Below are 18,312 nucleotides of genomic sequence, written 5' to 3' on the forward strand. Positions count from 1 at the left end.
ATATATATATATATATATATATATATATATATATATATATATATATATATATATATATATATATATATATATATATATATATATATATATATATATATATATATGTATATATATTTATGTTAATTTGATTGATCATCGAATTTAAGCAATATTTTGAAAGTACTGGGCATGAAACCACAAGAAGATATGTTTTTTTTGCATACACCTCTATAAATAGGATGAAATAATTCTTGGAAATAAGAAAATTTGATAATATAAGTTCAATCTAGTTTGCTCTTATTTGAAATAGTTTTGGATACACCATTTTAAACTGTGGTGGGGTCTTTTTCATTAGTATCATATTTCTTAGCAGACTTTATTATTATTTATCCATAACATTCTTAATAATGCCAAAAACAAAATGTTTAATGTGAAATGAGGCTTAATAAAAGCATTTAGCCAGTCATAACCAGGAATTTGTTTTTCAATTTGAATTTTTGTTTAACATCATTAAACAAAATTTAATAATTTTTAAAGTTAAAAATTTAAGTTTTTTTTAGCTTATTAAAAAGCCAATTATAATAATTTTAAATGTTTTTTACTTATGTTAAAACTTAATCATATTTCAAAAGTGTTTAAAAAAGACTTATCGAGTTTAGTAAAGAAATGGTATATAAAAGTCTTAAATATTGATGACATTTAAAAACAAATTGATATATATATATATATATATATATATATATATATATATATATATATATATAAATATTGATGACATTTAAAAACAAATTGATATATATATATATATATATATATATATATATATATATATATAAATATTGATGACATTTAAAAACAAATTGATATATATATATATATATATATATAAATATATATATATATATATATATATATATATATATATATATATATATATATATATATATATATATATATATATATATTAGTGTGTTCTTTGTTAGTCATCATTGTTTTTAAATTTGATAGAAAATAATAATGATAATTTTATAAGGTTTAAAACAAACTGTCTAAATGGCTACTGCATGGGGTAATGACGATCTGGTATCATTTTACACCACAAAACACTCTTGGAGAGGGAAGTAAGTTTTTTTTCTTTTCTCAGTGACATATACTGTTAGACCAAGTCAAAAATTAATAAGTGATAAAAAAACATTTCGTATTTTAATGTCATTGTACATATATGATGTTGAAATATAGCATAATAAATCTGATTAATCTCTTTTGTTCACTAAATTTTCAAAACTTGTAAAAATTTAAAAAATTTTATATATATGCAGAGCTGTCAAGTTTTCAAAATTTGTTTGAGAGAGACTTTATTATATTGCACAACCACAAGCTATTTGCCCACTGAAAAAAATCCTCAAAATTAGACTAAATTTTAACATTACCTATTTACATTTTGAATGTTCTTGGTTAAGTTCTCAAGTGGCAGTCTGCTTTTTTAATGACACTTGATGAATCATATTTAAAGCATTGTTGACTTTCTGGTCTGTTCATTTGAAATGAAATAATACTTGCTGATGTTCCATCCAGTTAAACTGCATTTAAATTTTACTTAAAAAAAAAAAATTTATGTGCGATCAAGTAAGCTCGATTCATTCGGTATCTTTTAAACATAAAATGATTTTAAACATAAAGTTAGTTATTTGTAAAATAATAAATAAACAATAACAAACTTAAAGACAAAAGTGGTTAAAATGCGTTAATTTTTTTAAAGTGTTTTTTTATGTAAAATTAAAGTTTTTTTTTAATTACAAAATGATTGATATATGCTTGTGTTATTAATACTTATGCTATTAAAGCAAATTTATTGTATGCTTTATAAATTTTTCTTAATGTTTATAAGGAATTTCATTTCTTGTAAAATAAAATAAAAAGATGGAAGTATTTATTGTTTAAACCTATAAAGCATTTTAGGTTTAAATGATAAATTTATCAGGGGTAAAAGTAAAATTTGAACAAAATATAATAATAGTTGAGGAGGTAAATTAAAATTAAAAAAAAAAGTTTTTTTTAAATTTTAATTCACCTCCCCATTATTGTATTGCATTTTGTCGCTGTATTACCAATACCTGAAAAAGTGTAACTCAAGCCTTTCCAGAAGGCATGTACAGTTTTTTGTCGCATATGTCCATGTATAAGTTTTTTATTTTAGACAACTTGGTCATGGTCATTTGCAAGTTTTATTATATCACGCATTTCAATACTTTGTGGAAAAAACAAAGTTTCAAAGACAACGAAAACAAAACTAAAAAAATAGGAAATTAAAATAAATTAAAGTTAAAAAAATGAATAATTTGAATAATTTGCTTAATGTTTTTATTTTTAAATTTAGTATTTCAAAGGATTTTTTAAATTTAGTATTTTAAAAGAATACATATACTTGTTACATTAAAATGTATCATTTGCATTTGCATCATTATCATTTATCTTTTTTTCTTTTTCTTTTTGCAATACATATACTTGTTACATTAACATTTATCATATGCAACCAGACTCAAAAACCAGTTATTTTAGTGTAACACATACAGCGTGGAGCCTCAGGGAATTTTTAAATGTTCAAAGTTTATTTGTTTTTTTGAATTTTTTTTATTGGTAAATATATAAATAAATAAGGGACATATTTATGTATTTGTAATTTAAAAGTTTGTAGCAATGGTGTGCAGTGTTTTAATTACTTATTAAAATACCTTTAAAATAAATGCTTATTACTTCATTAAAATACCATTTAAAAATATCTATAGAGTTATTTTATCACAAGGCCTTTGATGTTTCTTATTTGTTCCATTTTTAGATAAGTTGACACATTTGATCTTTTTGGTCTAGATTAATTTGATAATGAAACATGGAGTTCTTTGTGAATGAAATGTTATTAAATATGAAAATTTTGAAAATCAAATTATTAAATACCTGTGTCAGTTGTCTTTAGTTTGTAACTAATGAAGTAAAAATGTAAACTCTTATTGTGTATTAAAAAATAAATAAAAAGTTTATTCGTTTTCTGCTTTTGCATAGACTTGACTAAATTTTAATTTTATTTAAAAAAAGTTTAAGAATAAAAATATAATGCTAAATACTCAAAAGTTATTAAAATATTTATTCTTTATAGTTCTACATTTCTTAGTTGTTGTTTTTTTTACAAGTTCTTTATATTACCTTGTTTGCAGTACTTTTGGTTACGAACAAAGACTATTTTTAATGAGTTCCTTAGATATGTCAATTGAACTTATGTAATTTATTAAAAATAATAAGATAAAAGGAAATCAGTAATAAACAATAAAAAAATAAAAAAAAATATTAAAAAGAGTTTTCATTAGCAAACTTTTTAATGATTATGTTATTACAAAATAATTTGTAAAGCATCCAAATTTTTTACTTTTTTGTTTACATACTTGTTTACAGATCCAATCAAATAAGCATTAACATTCAAATATTAAACATTAAGATAAATATTAAAGTTAAACAAATGTTTATCTTAATGTTTAATAAATTTTATTAACCTAGTGTTTAATAATAAGTTTTATTAACATAACGTAAGGGTGATTCTCTAGAAAGGTAGCAATATACTGTCACCACTAATTTTTTCTTTCAAGTTTATACAATTTTTATTTTTAACGGGTACAAATAATAAATTTACAGCTCATACAATGTTAAACTAATCTAACCCAATCCAAAATAGTATTTTCAGTGAATAAATTATGTTCCACAGACTGTGACAAGTAACGTCCGTGGAATGTCACCACCCAGACCTTTTGCTAATCCCAAGTAGTTTAATCCTTGATAGAAGTACTTTACTTTTTATTAATGCATAATAAATAATTCAAAATACATTAAAATTAGAGTTGACATATTATTTTCCTCAAAACATATTTTCAAAGTAACTTTTATGTGATTGAAGCTCCTGTCACCAGCTCAAGTGTCACATCTGTATATAGAGTTATTAACATCAAAAAAAAGCTGTAGGATGAAGCAGTAGTGCTCTAGCTTAAATACCAGACATTTTTATTAATGAGTAAAATTGAAGGAAGGTTTGGTGGAGTTGTTTTGTGTTAATAAGCGTTGAAGCTTTACAAGTTGAATTTGTTAGTGTGAGTGTGTCATTTGGTGTGGTAAACTGTGGTAAACATTTATAGAGTATATAAATTTACTTTTTTATAAGGAATAATTTTAATTACTAGCTATTACCTAGACATGTTTACTCCAAGGGGAACAGAGTCCTAGCCTCAAAGCATAGCACCCTTTTAGGCTTTTTCCTTTACTCTGTCACGTCTATTTATACTATTTTTAATATTTTAAAACTTTGCTCATTTAGCCAATTAATTATTAGAGAAAAGATAAATGTTTCTAACCTGATAGATTACAAAGATAGGAAAGATAGAAAAAACTAGAGAATTAAAAAAACTAAGTATGAGAAAGGCAAGGGAGAAGATGAAAGCTGAAAACCCAGAAAAGTATGAAAAACAAAAACAAAAAGACAGAGAAAGAAAAAAAGCAACACGGAAGAAAATTCATTAACTTTTAGAAAAGGATAAAATATCAGTAAGAAAAGGTTGGAAGGAAAGGACAAAAGAAGAGAAATAAAAAAGAAAAGACAACAACTAATTGAATATTTGTCAACACTACCTGAAAGTCCAATTGTAAATATTCCTATCGACAATGAACTAGACTTCAATGTACTTCCTGGTCCCAGTCAAGAATCTAGTTCCAGAAATAGCAGTTGGCTAAAAATTCGTAGAAAGTATAGAGATGGGTTAAAGAAAAAAATCCAAAAATTAGAAGAAAAAAACAAATTGTTAAAGCAAAGAGGTGATAAATACAAACAAAAATTCTACAGACTTCAAAAAATAATACTCCTCAAAAGGTGGTTAAAAAAATGACTAGTGGTACAAAATGAACAAAGGAAGTAAAGAAAAGCTTTCTTTTTAGCAAAGTGTTAAAGACACAAATACAATCAAATTTTTCTACTGAGAGATGTATTAACAAAAAAAAGGTTTTTGCCAGGGTATTAAGCGGAAAGATAATAAAGAAGTATAGACTTCAAAGAAGCCTTAACAATCTTACTTCTAGATATATCTTACAACGCAATCCATACTATACACATCCACTCTCAAATATATTGAAACAATGAAAACTTAAGATGGAAGTACAAAACTTTTTAGAAAAAGATAGTTCTAGTAGGCTTACTGCTGGGAATAAAGAAACAATAACAAGAAACAAACTAAAAAAACAGGAAAGACTATTGAATGATACAATGTTAAATTTGTATAATGACTTTAAACAAACAAACGAGTTCAATTCAACATCTTATAGCACATTTTGTAAATTGAGACCCTTTTATGTAGTTCAACCAGACTTCCGTAAACGAGATACTTGTCTTTGTATTGACCATGAAAATTTTGCTTTAATTCTTGAAAAGTTGTATACTTTAAAGCTGTTGGCATATAAATATCCCGCTGACTTGCTAAAAAGTATAACATGTGATGGTGAGCTGAGAGAATTGTGCCTAGAAAAAAAATGAGGAGTATGCTGTTTAAACAAAAAAATAGTTTGTAAAGAATTTGAGAATGAACAAGCAACTTTTCCCAATGGTCTTAAAAAAGAGTTGAAGTTTTGGTAAAAGGTAAAATGAAGACATGTTTCAAAACTGTAAAAGAAGAGTTAACATTAACTAAAAAACAGCTGTTTTTACATTTTATTAATAACATGTTGGAAAAGTTTATGAGGCATGTATGCAATATAAAACACCAGTACAAAGCTACATCAGAAATAAAAAATAACTTGGGGCCTAGGTATATTTTCATTCATTGTGATTTTTCAGAAAATTACAATTGCAAATACTCAAAAGAAATTCAATCGCTCCATTTTGGTGGATCAAGAAACCAAGTGTCAATTCATGCAGTTGTGGCGTACTATTACAGTATTTCTGAAAACAAAATAAAGACCAAATCTTACTGTACATTTTCAGATAACAGGCAACACGACTTTGTTGGGATCTGTGCACATTTAAAGCCTGTTATTAATGACTTGAAAGAAAAGCTGCCTATCATTGAAACAGTTCATTTTCTTAGCGATAGTACTTCTCAACAGTACCGAAAGAAATCCATGTTCTATTTGCTAGGTACTTTTTTCGAAAAGAGTTTGGAGCTAAAACAATGAGATGGCATTTCACAGAAAAGGGACACGGAAAAGGTGCCCCTGTATCATAAGAACGGCAGACAGAGTAATGAGACAAGGGAAAGATATTCCTGATATTAATTGTTTGGTTGAAGAAATAAAAGAAAAGTGTCCAAGTATATCCATCTATACTATTAAAAAAACAGATTTCAGTCTCTATGAGAAATGTGTACCAAAAAACCTAACAACCTTCAAGGGGACTTTACAAGTTCATGAGGTGTTTTGGAGTTCCACTAAAAAAGAAACGTTGTATATGAGAAGACTGACATGCACTGAATGTGACAATGGTACAAAATGCAATCACTATAGTAGTACTAATCTCTACTGAATCTTTGACAGATCTTCATCCTCATATCCTTTTAATGTATAAATTTAAATTGGCTCATATTGAATATTGCAAACTTTTGCATTGCTTAAATGTTCTAGGTACTTAGCCATCAAGAATGTTTGAACATTAATATTTAGTTTTTCAGCGAGCCTTGTATTTTCATAAAAGTTGTGCATCAAAAACCTTATTTAACTGTTATTTAATTTTGTAATTTTTTTTTTATAAACAATTTTATTTGCTTCTGTTTTAAGAAATTCCTTAACATACTTTACCAGGTCATAAATACTATGTTGGGTTAATTCAAGCCTTAGTTGCAGATGGAAATGAGTTTGTCATAAATTTTTTGAGAAGATCTGGCCAGAAATTTTTCACGTTTCCGGAGAAAGATGACATCTCTGTCATCGATAAAGGCGATGTAGTGTTTATATTGTGCCAACCAAACCTCAACAACAGGGGGCAATACAGTTTTCCACAAGATTTACCATTCAAAAACATTTGCTAATTTACGTACTAATAACACTTAAAAAATTTTAAAAACTTGTACCATATACTATTTTATGTTAGCTAATAAAAACTATTGATTACAGATGATGATTATTTTTGAAAATTACTTGAACAACACTTAGAGCTGTTACAGCATAAGTGATATTATTCTAAACTAACGTCTGTGGTAAAGTCACGTCTTAACGTCACGTCTGTGGATTACGTTATAAGTTTTTAATTTTTTTTTAGTAAACTGACATTTAACAAGTTGTGTGGATACTTTCAAATGATTAAATATACTCAAAGCTATAACCACAAAAAATTTGGTTTAAAAAATTTAATATTTAATTTTTATAAAATTAACTATTGAAAATGTTACTTTTCAGGAGAATGACCCATAAATGTAAACTTTATGTTTAATAAATATTCATATATTTTACTTTTTCTTTTTAAAGAAAAATTTATAATTTGCTCTGTTTTTTTTTTTTTGAGTTGTTTTAAGTTAATAAGTTTATGAATTTAAACCTCTTGAAAAAAAAATTTGTTTTTTACACATAGGAGTAAAGGTAATATCTGGCTGGCAACGATATAACATATAATAGGTGTTTGGAACAAGGTAAAAAAAGTTATCAATTTATTTTTATTTTTAGATACAAACGTGTATTTTCTATTGGAACTAAAGCCATTACTACTTACAACCCTGCAACCTTAGAAGTTACAAACCAAGTAAAAGATTAATTAACTTGAAGTTTAATAAATTATATATATATATATATATATATATATATATATATATATATATATATATATATATATATATATATATATGTATATATATATATATATATATATATATATATATATATATATATATATATATATATATATATATATATATATATATATATATATATATATATATATATATATATATATACAAACATGCATTAAAAATTTCAGCTAATAATGTTAAGCAGTTCACAAGGTATTGCAATTTTAATATTTCCAAAATAACCCGGTTTTTATGGCAATTCCTTTAAAAAAGACGTTATCCTTAATAAAATAAAAAAATAACAATAAAAAAAATATAGTACTTATAATGTTTTAATATGCAGAACTCAAAAAATGCACTTAAATTGCTAAAATATGGAGAAACATGCTAAAAAATCAGCAAAAATAACTTGTTTATATCCAACTTTTTTTAAAATATTGAACCCCAAAAGTTACTTGCCATGAAAAGTTTAACTTGAAAAACAATCTGTTGACTAGCCTCACACCCCTTCTTCATCTGTTAAGCTGGCTCAAATGTATTTTTAATACATTGTTTCCAGTTTAGGATGTTGAATGCTGGATCTTCTTGACTCAATGCATGGGTTTTGCTTGTGTCTCTGTTTTTATGACTAGGCAACTCATTCTATTATCTCCTAATGAGGGTACAGCTCTAAAACTCAGTTTTATGGTTCTGAACCCGGCTGGTAGTCAGGTTTCCTGAACTCTGTGGTGGCTCTCAGAAAGGCTGAATCCATCAACAGCTGAAAAATATCAAAGTATTAACAGTGCCATGTTGCGCATGGATGATGTTCCTGTTGGTACTTTTAATGTGCATTGCCAAGGCCACATTTGGAGCCCTTTGTTACGACTTAGAGTTTATTAATGGTAATGAGGCAATAGCTTGGGCTATTAAACAGTATACTGAGTACAGGCCTTGTTATGAGATTTCGCTCGATAACGAAAACGCGTAATGCATTTCTAAGTAACTCAACTTAGCAAATATATTTTGTATTAATAGAAGTTATATTGCGTCACTAGCAACTTTTCAAGCACCACATTGTAATTAAAGTTATTTTATTAACGCGTTAAAAATCATACAAACAGTTTTTTTTTCTCACTATAACAAAAGTTACAAATAAAATCTAAGTTTCTATTTGAAAAATCATTTTTATTATTTTTTTCAAATATGAACTATATTTTATTTTGAAAAAAATATTTTTTTCGTAAAATGTAAAATAGTATTTGTTTATTTTCTTATAATTTTACAGTTGGTTTATGGTTATTTTATTAACTGTTAATAAATTTTTTTCTTATTTGTTTTGTGAACTCTTTTTAATAATGTTTTTAAACAATTAAGAATTTTTTTTTAATTATTTATCAGTTACCGACAACATATTTGTGATCATAATTTATTTTCATAAATTAAACAAACGTCATTAAAACTTTACGGTATTGAATTAACAATAAACAAAATATCTTATTAATAAAATATTTACATCAAAATAAATCATGCATTTTTTAAACAATTATGACAAAAAATAATTTTTATATTTAAAAGTAATTTATATATTTAATTCTTTAAGATAAAACTTAAAACACTTTTTTTTTTTTAACTAATTTTTAACAACAAAAAAAAATTATTAAACAAACATTTCTTTAACAAAAAATCTATTAGTTTACGATTGCGGTTAAATACTTTTACTTACGACTTTATTTCTTCTGAATAAACGTCGCATTAACAACATCAAAATATAATTTAAATATTTTAAAAGATAAAAGTTTTTGCGTAGTGCAAAACTGCTGAACGTGTAGGCAAATCGCCTTTTTGCAGGCAAAACGCGAGCTGCATTCTTTTCTTTAAGAAATTTAAAAATGAAAAAAGTACTAAAAACTATAAAACCCAAAAAAACCATCATCATTACCAAGTTCTCTAAACCTATCATTCACTAATATTTGTGGTCTTTGAAGTAACTTTTCTTCTGTTAAGTTTTATCTCTTGCAAAGCTCACCAGACCTACTTGCTTTTTATGAGATTAATTTAAAATCAGCTGTCTGATCCTAGTCAGTGCTCAGTTTCTCCACATTAACCCTTACGTGATTCTGATCATGGTTTGATCACTCTAAAACTATTCATTTTTCTTCATCATCTGAATCCCCCTATCATCGTACCTCTTACAACTACCTTGCTGACTGGGACTCTTAGCATGATTTTCTTTGTGATGACCCTTGGGTAGAAATCTTTCATCTTCCTGTTAAGAAATGTGCTTCTTACATAACTTTGTTGATTCAGGCTGGCATAGAATCTTTTATTCCCTCTCGACAAATCCAGGTCAAGTCTCACTCTTCTCCATGGTTTTCTTCACATTGTGCTGCTGCAATTGCCAATCGAAACCATTACTTTCATATCTATTAGCAAAACAATTCTCCAGAAAACATCTGTTTATTACTGCTAGAAACCATTATAAAAAGGTTTTGTCTAACACCAAAGCCCGCTATTCTTAGGTCATAATATCTTGTATTTCATCGCAAAAATTAGGCTGTCGTGACCTCTGGAGAATATTTAATAGTATATAAGGGCAAATCTGTAATTCCACCTCTCTTGTATGGTTTAGACTTTGTCACCTTCCTAAAGACAAAGCTGAATTGTTTGCTAAGAACTTTTCATCAATATCATCTCTTGATTCCACTAGTTGTCTTCTACCTGATATAGCCGTCAAACAGATTGATCCATTGCTTGACATTCGTATCACTCCAGCTTCTGTATCAAAGTGATTTCCTGCTTAGACTCTTCTACAGCTTGTGGCCTTGACTTCTACAGCTTGTGGCCTGGTCTTGCAGAAGTGTTCTCCAGGGCTGTCATCTATACTTTCAAAACTAATCAATAATTGCTTATCAGAGTCATGTTTTCCAGCATGCTGGAAAGCAGCATCTGTTATCCCTATTTTCAAAAATTCTGGAGAGCGATCTGATTCGTCTAACTACCGTCCCATTAGTCTTCTTCCTATCATAAGCAAGGTCTTTGAATCTTTAATTAGCAAACACTTAATCTCTCATCTTGAATCTAATAACTTACTTTCTGATCATCAATATGGATTTCAATCTTCTTGTTCTACAGCTGATTTGCTAACAGCAATACCCAATAGGTTTTATCGTGCATTAGATAAAGGTGGAGAGGTTAAGGTCATCGCTCTTGACATTTCAAAAGCTTTTGATAAAGTTTGGCATGCTGGTCTTCTCTATAAGCTTTCTTCTTATGGTGTATCTGGCAACTTCTTTAAGATTATTGAATCCTTCCTTTCCAATCGGTATTATTAATACGTTTCCAGTTTAGGATAATGAATGCTGGATCTTCTTGACTCAATGCATGGGTTTTGCTTGTGTCTCTTTTTTTTATGACTAGGCAACTCATTCTATTATCTCCTAATGAGAGTACAGCTCTAAAACTCAGTTTTATGGTTCTGAGGCCGGCTGGTAGTCAGATTTCCCGAACTCTGTAGTAGCTCTCAGAGAGGCGGATTCCATCAACAGCTGAAAAATATCAAAGTATTAACAGTGCCATGTTGAGCATGGATGGTGTCCCTGTTTGTACTTTTGGTGTGCATTGCGGAGGCCACATTTGGAGCTCTTTGTTACGGCATGGGGTTTTTTAGTAGTAATGAGGCAATTGCTTGGGCTATTAAACGGTGTTCTGAGTACTATGTATGCTTTGAGTCAAGTCCTTCAATCTAATTTAAAAATGAATAAAGTATCAAAAACTATAAAACACAAAAAACCATAATCATCACCAAGTTATCTAAACCTATCATTCACTAATATTCGAGGTCTTTGAAGTAACTTCTCTTCTGTTGAGTCTTATCTCTTGCAAATTTCACCAGACCTACTTGCTCTTTGTGAAACTAATTTGAGTTTGGCTGTCTCATCTTGTGATCTTAGTGCTGATGCTTATCTTCCTCTAATTCGTAAAGACTCCAATAGTCACATGCTTGGCCTCGGCATTTACATTCGTAAGAATTCACCTATTTGTCGTGAAACTAGGTTTGAATCCACAGACTATTCTTTCATGTGCTTTCGTTTAGCACCACTTCACTCTATTGTCTTTCTCTTTGTTCTATATCGCTCTCCTTCATCTCAAGACTGCACACTTTTTGATGTTATTTCTGATCATATTGACCAAGCCCTCTTTTTTATCCATCAGCTAATATTGTTGTTGTCGGTGACTTTAATGCTCACCACTCTGAATGGCATGGCTAGTGTCAGTGACTCTGCAGGCATTAAAGCCCACAACTTTTGCCTTTCTCAATCCCTAACTCAAATAGTCAACTTTCCAACTCGCTTTCCTGACAACCCGAATCATCTACCTTCTCTACTCGACTTATGTCTTGTTTCTGATCCTAGTCAGTGCTCAGTTTCTCCACATTCACCCTTAGGTGCTTCTGATCACAGTTTGATCTCTTTAAAACTAATATCTCATTCTTCTTCATCACCTGAATCCCCCTATTATCGTACCTCTTACAACTACCTTAAAGCTGACTGGGATTCTTTCCGTGATTTTCTTCGAGATGGTAGTTAGTAGAAATCTTTTGTCTTCCTGTCAACAAATATGCTTCTTACATAACCTCATGGATTCAGGCTGGCATGGAATCTTTTGTTCCCTCTCAACGATTTCAGGTCAAGCCTCACTCTCCTCCATGGTTTTCCTCGCACTATGCCGCCGCGATTGCCAATCGAAACCGTTACTTCCATATCTATCAGCAAAACAATTCTCCAAAAAACATCTGTTTATTACTGCTAGAAACCATTGTCTAACGTTTTGTCTAACGCCAAAGCCCGCTATTCTCAGGTCATGAAATCTTGTATCTCATCTCAAAAATTAGGCTCTCGTGACTTCTGGAGAATCTTTAATAATAGCAATAATAAGGACAAATCTATAATTCCACCTCTCTTGTATGGTTCAGACTTTATCACCTCACCTAAAGACAAAGCCGAATTGTTTGCTAAAAACTTTTCATCAATATCATTTCTTGATTCCACTAGTTGCGTTCTGTCTGATATTGCCAACAAACAGGTTGATCCATTGCTTGACATTCATATCACTCTAGCATCTGTATCTAAGATGATTTCCTGCCTAGACTCTTCTACAGCTTGTGGCACGGACAACATACCTGTTATTGTCTTGCAGAAGTGTTCTCCAGAGCTGTCGTCTATACTCTCAAAACTATTCAACAAGTGCTTATCAGAGTCTTGATTTCCAACCTGCTGGAAAGCGGCATCTGTCATCCCTATTTTCAAAATTTTGGAGAACAATCTGATTCGTCTAACTACTGTCCTATAAATCTTCTTCCTATCATAAGCAAGGTTTTTGAATCTTTAATTAACAAACACTTAGTTTCTCATCTTTAATCTAATAACTTACTTTCTGACCATCAATATGGATTTCAATCTTCTCGTTCTACAGCTGATTTGCTAACAGTATTAACTGACAGGTTTTATCGTGCATTAGTTGAAGGTGGAGAGGTTAAGGCCATCGCTCTTGACATTTCAAAAGCTTTTGATAAAGTTTGGCATGCTGGTCTTCTCCATAAGCTTTCTTCTAATGGTGTATCTGGCAACATCTTTCAGATTATTGAATCCTTCCTTTCCAATCGTAGCATAAAAGTTGTCCTTGATGAACAACACTCTTCTTATTCTGTAACTTCAGGGGTTTCTCAAAGTTTTATCCTCCGCCCTATACTCTTTTTAATTTACATTAATGATCTTCCAGATATTCTGAAATCTAAGGTGGCATTGTTTGCTGATGAGACTACCATTTATTCTTGTCGTGATAAGAAACCAACACCCTCTGAATTCTCGGAGGGGGCATTTGAGTTTGAAAAGGATCTCACTTCTGCTACAGCATGGGGCTCACAGTGGCTGGTGAACTTTAATTCAGATAAAACTAAATATTTTTCAGCTAATTGTTATTGCAATAATTTAGATCTTTCTATATATATGAACGGTGATGTACTCAATGAGTCACCTACTCTTCATCTTCTAGGATTAACTCTTACTTATAATCTTACTTGGAAACCATATATCAAATCAGTTGTAAAATTAGCATCTGCTAAGGTTGCATCTCTTTATCGAGCTCGTCACTTTCTTACTTTAGATTCTATTCTCTATCTCTATAAATCTCAATTCCGGCCTTGTATGGAATACTGTTGGCATATCTGGGGCGGATCTTCTAATGATGCCCTTTCTCTTTTAGACAAGGTGCAAAAATGCATTGTAAACACCTGCTCTTGCAGCCAACCTCCAACCATTATCACATCGTCGTAATGTTGCTTCTCTCTATCTTTTCAACAAATACTATTTTGGGCACTGCTCTAAAGAGCTAGCCTCTCTTGTGCGATGTACTAAAATTCATTCTCCTAATACTCATTATTCAATTAAGTCTCATCCTTTTGTGACTGTTCCTAGTTGCTTTAAATACTCTTATTCGTCAAGTTTTTTCCTCAAACCTCAGTTCTTTTGAATACGTTTTTTCATCTTGCTTCCCTAATTCATATAGTTTGCAATCCTATAAGTCGGCTGTCAATCTTTATCTTGCTCTACAATCTTCATCTTTTCTCTTCCAGTAACTTCCAACTTTAATTAGTGATTGCTTACAGCCTTGTTGGAAGCAAAGATGTTTATAAAAAATAAATGGCAGAAATATTTAGAAATATTATTTCAAAGATTATACTTTATCAAGAAATCACTCAAAAATATTTTTTAATGTAATAAGAATAAGTTAATTGGTACTTAGATATAAGTTAAAAGTTACTTAAAAAAAAAGAGACAATTCACTGTACGTTTAATCTTTTTTTTTTGTAAAAAATTATAACTATAAAATTATAATTAAAACAAAATTTTTATCAACTGGAATTGTTTTTTCCCAGGTTTGCTTGCCCTGAAACTTTTTGCTTATGGAAAAATGATCTTTTCTATAAGTTTTGCCTGCTTTTGTTTGATTATGTAAATAAAGAGTCTAAACACGATGCATTTTAACTAAAATGTGACTCCCCCTCTGACTCGTGATATTTTGAAATAACTTTTTTTTCTGGTTTCAGCCATAAAAATGTAAAGCAGAATATTATAGAATGATATGAAAAATATGTAAATTTAATCAGTAACAAAATTTGTATATTGATTTCTCAATATGTAATTCTACAGTTGTGATAATTATTTTTACAATATTCATTGTAAATATAATTATTTTATTGACAATATTTATTTTTATTGTAAATAATTAAACTTATTGTAAATGATTTTTTATGATTTATAACTGCTATTATTATTATAAATTATTATCATAACAATTATTATTATCATTTATTATTTTATTGATATGCTATTTTATACTTTTCTTTGTTGTTTATTCTTTTAACACAAAAACTTTGTTTTAGGCCTCATAACTATAGTGTTACCTCTTAATGTTATCCCTCAATCCTTTTAGGTTATCTGAAAAATTTATCAAAGACAAGCTTTCTTAGGAGACATATGCCGTCGCACGCTTTATATGACCATTCATATTTTATAGCAACATAGCCATTGCTCCCTGCATGTTTTAGGTTTTCACGTTTTAAAAATGCGCCTAATAAGCAAATTTAAACTTAAACTAAAATTAAAAATGAACTAACTATAAACTAGAAAGAGAAATAGAAATTAAAAAAAAAATACAAAACTAAACAAAAAAAAATTAAAAGCTTAACATATGATAAAATGAATAAAAAGTAAACCTGAAAAAAAACAAAAAACATAAAGTGAATATATGTTTTTATTTTAATTTAAAAGTGTTTCACTACAAAGAATTTATAAAAAATCAAAGTTTTAAAGTTATATAAATTTATTTTATTCCAATAAATACTTACAAGCTTCGGTACATCTTTATAAACCTCTGGCGTAGTGTTCACTCACCAATAAGTTGCTTTATGTATGTTTGTGTTCTGTTCAAATCTCTGATGCAGTGTGAGCTCAATAACCTGTGTTATATTATTTCCAGTCTAGTTCAATACCCTGTGTTCCTGTTATCTCATCAGCTTATGTCAGCTTGTAGGAGTATAAACTACATACATATTTGTATATATATATAAATATATATATATATATTTTTTATTTTAAATATATATATGTATATATATATATATACATATATATATATGTATTATATATATGTATATATATATATATATATATATATATGTATATATATATATATATATATATATATATATATATATATATATATATATATATATATATATATATATATATATATATATATATATATATATACAGGCCTTGGAATTAGGGTCAACTTAACTACTGACCTTAAAATGTTTAAAATGTTTTGGGTTGGCAAAAAATAGCCGACCTCGTTTCTATGTTTTATGGTAACCTCTTTGTGTCAAATATTTTTTGCCAACCTGATGCATACCTCTAACTAACCTCTAACCTCCGTTTGAGGTTGGCAGTTTATTCCCGACTTCATTTTTTCTAATTCCGAGGGTTGTATATATATATATATATATATATATATATATATATATATATATATATATATATATATATATATATATATATATATATATATGTAAATTATGTTATTGTATTTTACAAATGGATTGCTCAATGTTCTTAAAGAACAGAGCAATAATAAATTAGTAAATCACACTTATCTAACTTTTATCTTCTTCTTTAAGTTTCACCATTGCTGGATCATCAGGAAGAGTACTATTGCTGGATCATCAGGAACTCTTCCTGATGATCCAGCAATAGTGAAACTTAAAGTAGAAGATAAAAGTTAGATAAGTGTTTTTTACTAATTTATATATATATATATATATATATATATATATATATATATATATATATATATATATATATATATATATATATATATATATATATATAAATATATATAAATATATATATATATATATATACATATATGTATATGTATATATATATATATATACATATATATATATATATATATATATATATATATATATATATATACATACATATATATATATGTATATATATATATATATATATATATATATATATATATGTATATATGTATATATATATATATATGTATATATATATATATATGTATATTCTTGTGTAAGCACTATTAGACCCACTCGAAGTATATGAAATTGCTGTTTTAGGTCCTAAAAAAATTTATTAAAGTAGAAAAATTGCATCTAATAGCGCAAGAGTATAAATATATATATATATATATATATATATATATATATATATATATATATATATATATATATATAAATATGTATATATATATATATGTATATATATATGTATATATATAAATATATATATATATATATATATGCATATATATATTTATATATGCATATGTATATATTTATATATTTACATATATATAAATGTGTATATATATATGTGTATATGCATATATATATATATATATTTTTATATTTACATATATACATATATATAAATGTGTATATATATGTGTATATGTGTATATATATATATATATATATATATATATATATATATATATATATATATATATATATATATATATATATATATATATATAACAGTGTCCTAATATCTTTAGTGGAATTATACTGACTTCTTTGGGATAAATCCAAGTTTAAAAACTGCAAATGAGTTTATGATTGTTGTAAGAAAAGGTTGTTTTTTTTTTTTTTTTTTGTTATCTTATTGTTTATTATTTTGTTTCCTTTTTTTTTTTTTCAGATTCTTTATATTATTTGTTTTGTTAAATTTATTTAAAAATTATATTTTTCCTCATTTTTTTTCGTTTAAGCATAATAAATTTATAGTTCTATCAATATATATTATTTATATAAATATATATAGTATGTTCTGTATTTATACTGTTTATAAGTTTATATTTTGTAATCAAAAATCAAGTTTTGAAGGAGTTTACTGTAGGCTTATTTTCTGGTTCGTTTCAATACTTTGATGAGTATGACACTTTATATTTTGCTGTAGTTTAAACAAACATTTTCTTCAAAATTTGGATAAATGAGAAGCATTTGAATGTTTCTAATTTATTTCAATTTTGTTCAACTCTACTCCTAGGTAGTTCAAAATACTTAAAAAAATTTCACAAAGCAGTTTTACTTCATTCATTCATAAAACTTTTGAATAAACTACTTTAGATTTCTACATCTTATTCCAAATAACATCTAATTTCTATGCCTTATTCCAAGTAACATTTTCATTAATCTAAGTAACATTTGCATTAGCCCTCTTTTTCTTAGGAGGTAAATATAGTAAAAAAATCCAAGTAAATAGTCCAACTAATCCAAGTAAAAGAAAGAAAGAAAAAAAAGGAATATAGATGTTGTTTGCGTAAAATATGCAAAATTAAATTTTGACAACTTTTTGTTTTTTTTAGTTTTATGTATGTCCATATATACAATCATGTCCAATCAATGATTATATCTAGCTATGATTAAATTTCTTTGCCTTTAAAAGTAACAAAA

The 18,312-nt window shown here is 27.4% G+C and overlaps 1 protein-coding gene across 1 annotated transcript in view; it reads left to right on the top strand.

Moving 5' to 3' along the window:
• The first annotated feature begins 966 nt into the window (after positions 1–966).
• Positions 967–18,312, top strand: part of LOC100209070 (dnaJ homolog subfamily C member 13) — a 105,905-nt gene continuing 88,559 nt past the window's right edge. The window contains exons 1-3 of the mRNA XM_065799855.1: positions 967–1,100; positions 7,657–7,732; positions 17,415–17,490. Of these exons, the coding sequence (XP_065655927.1) occupies positions 1,033–1,100; positions 7,657–7,732; positions 17,415–17,490 (220 nt within the window). The 5' untranslated portion in view covers positions 967–1,032. The remainder of the gene's footprint in view (positions 1,101–7,656; positions 7,733–17,414; positions 17,491–18,312) is intronic.

This window comes from Hydra vulgaris, chromosome 06, assembly GCF_038396675.1.
Source record: "Hydra vulgaris chromosome 06, alternate assembly HydraT2T_AEP".
NCBI classification, from domain to species: Eukaryota; Metazoa; Cnidaria; class Hydrozoa; order Anthoathecata; family Hydridae; genus Hydra; species Hydra vulgaris.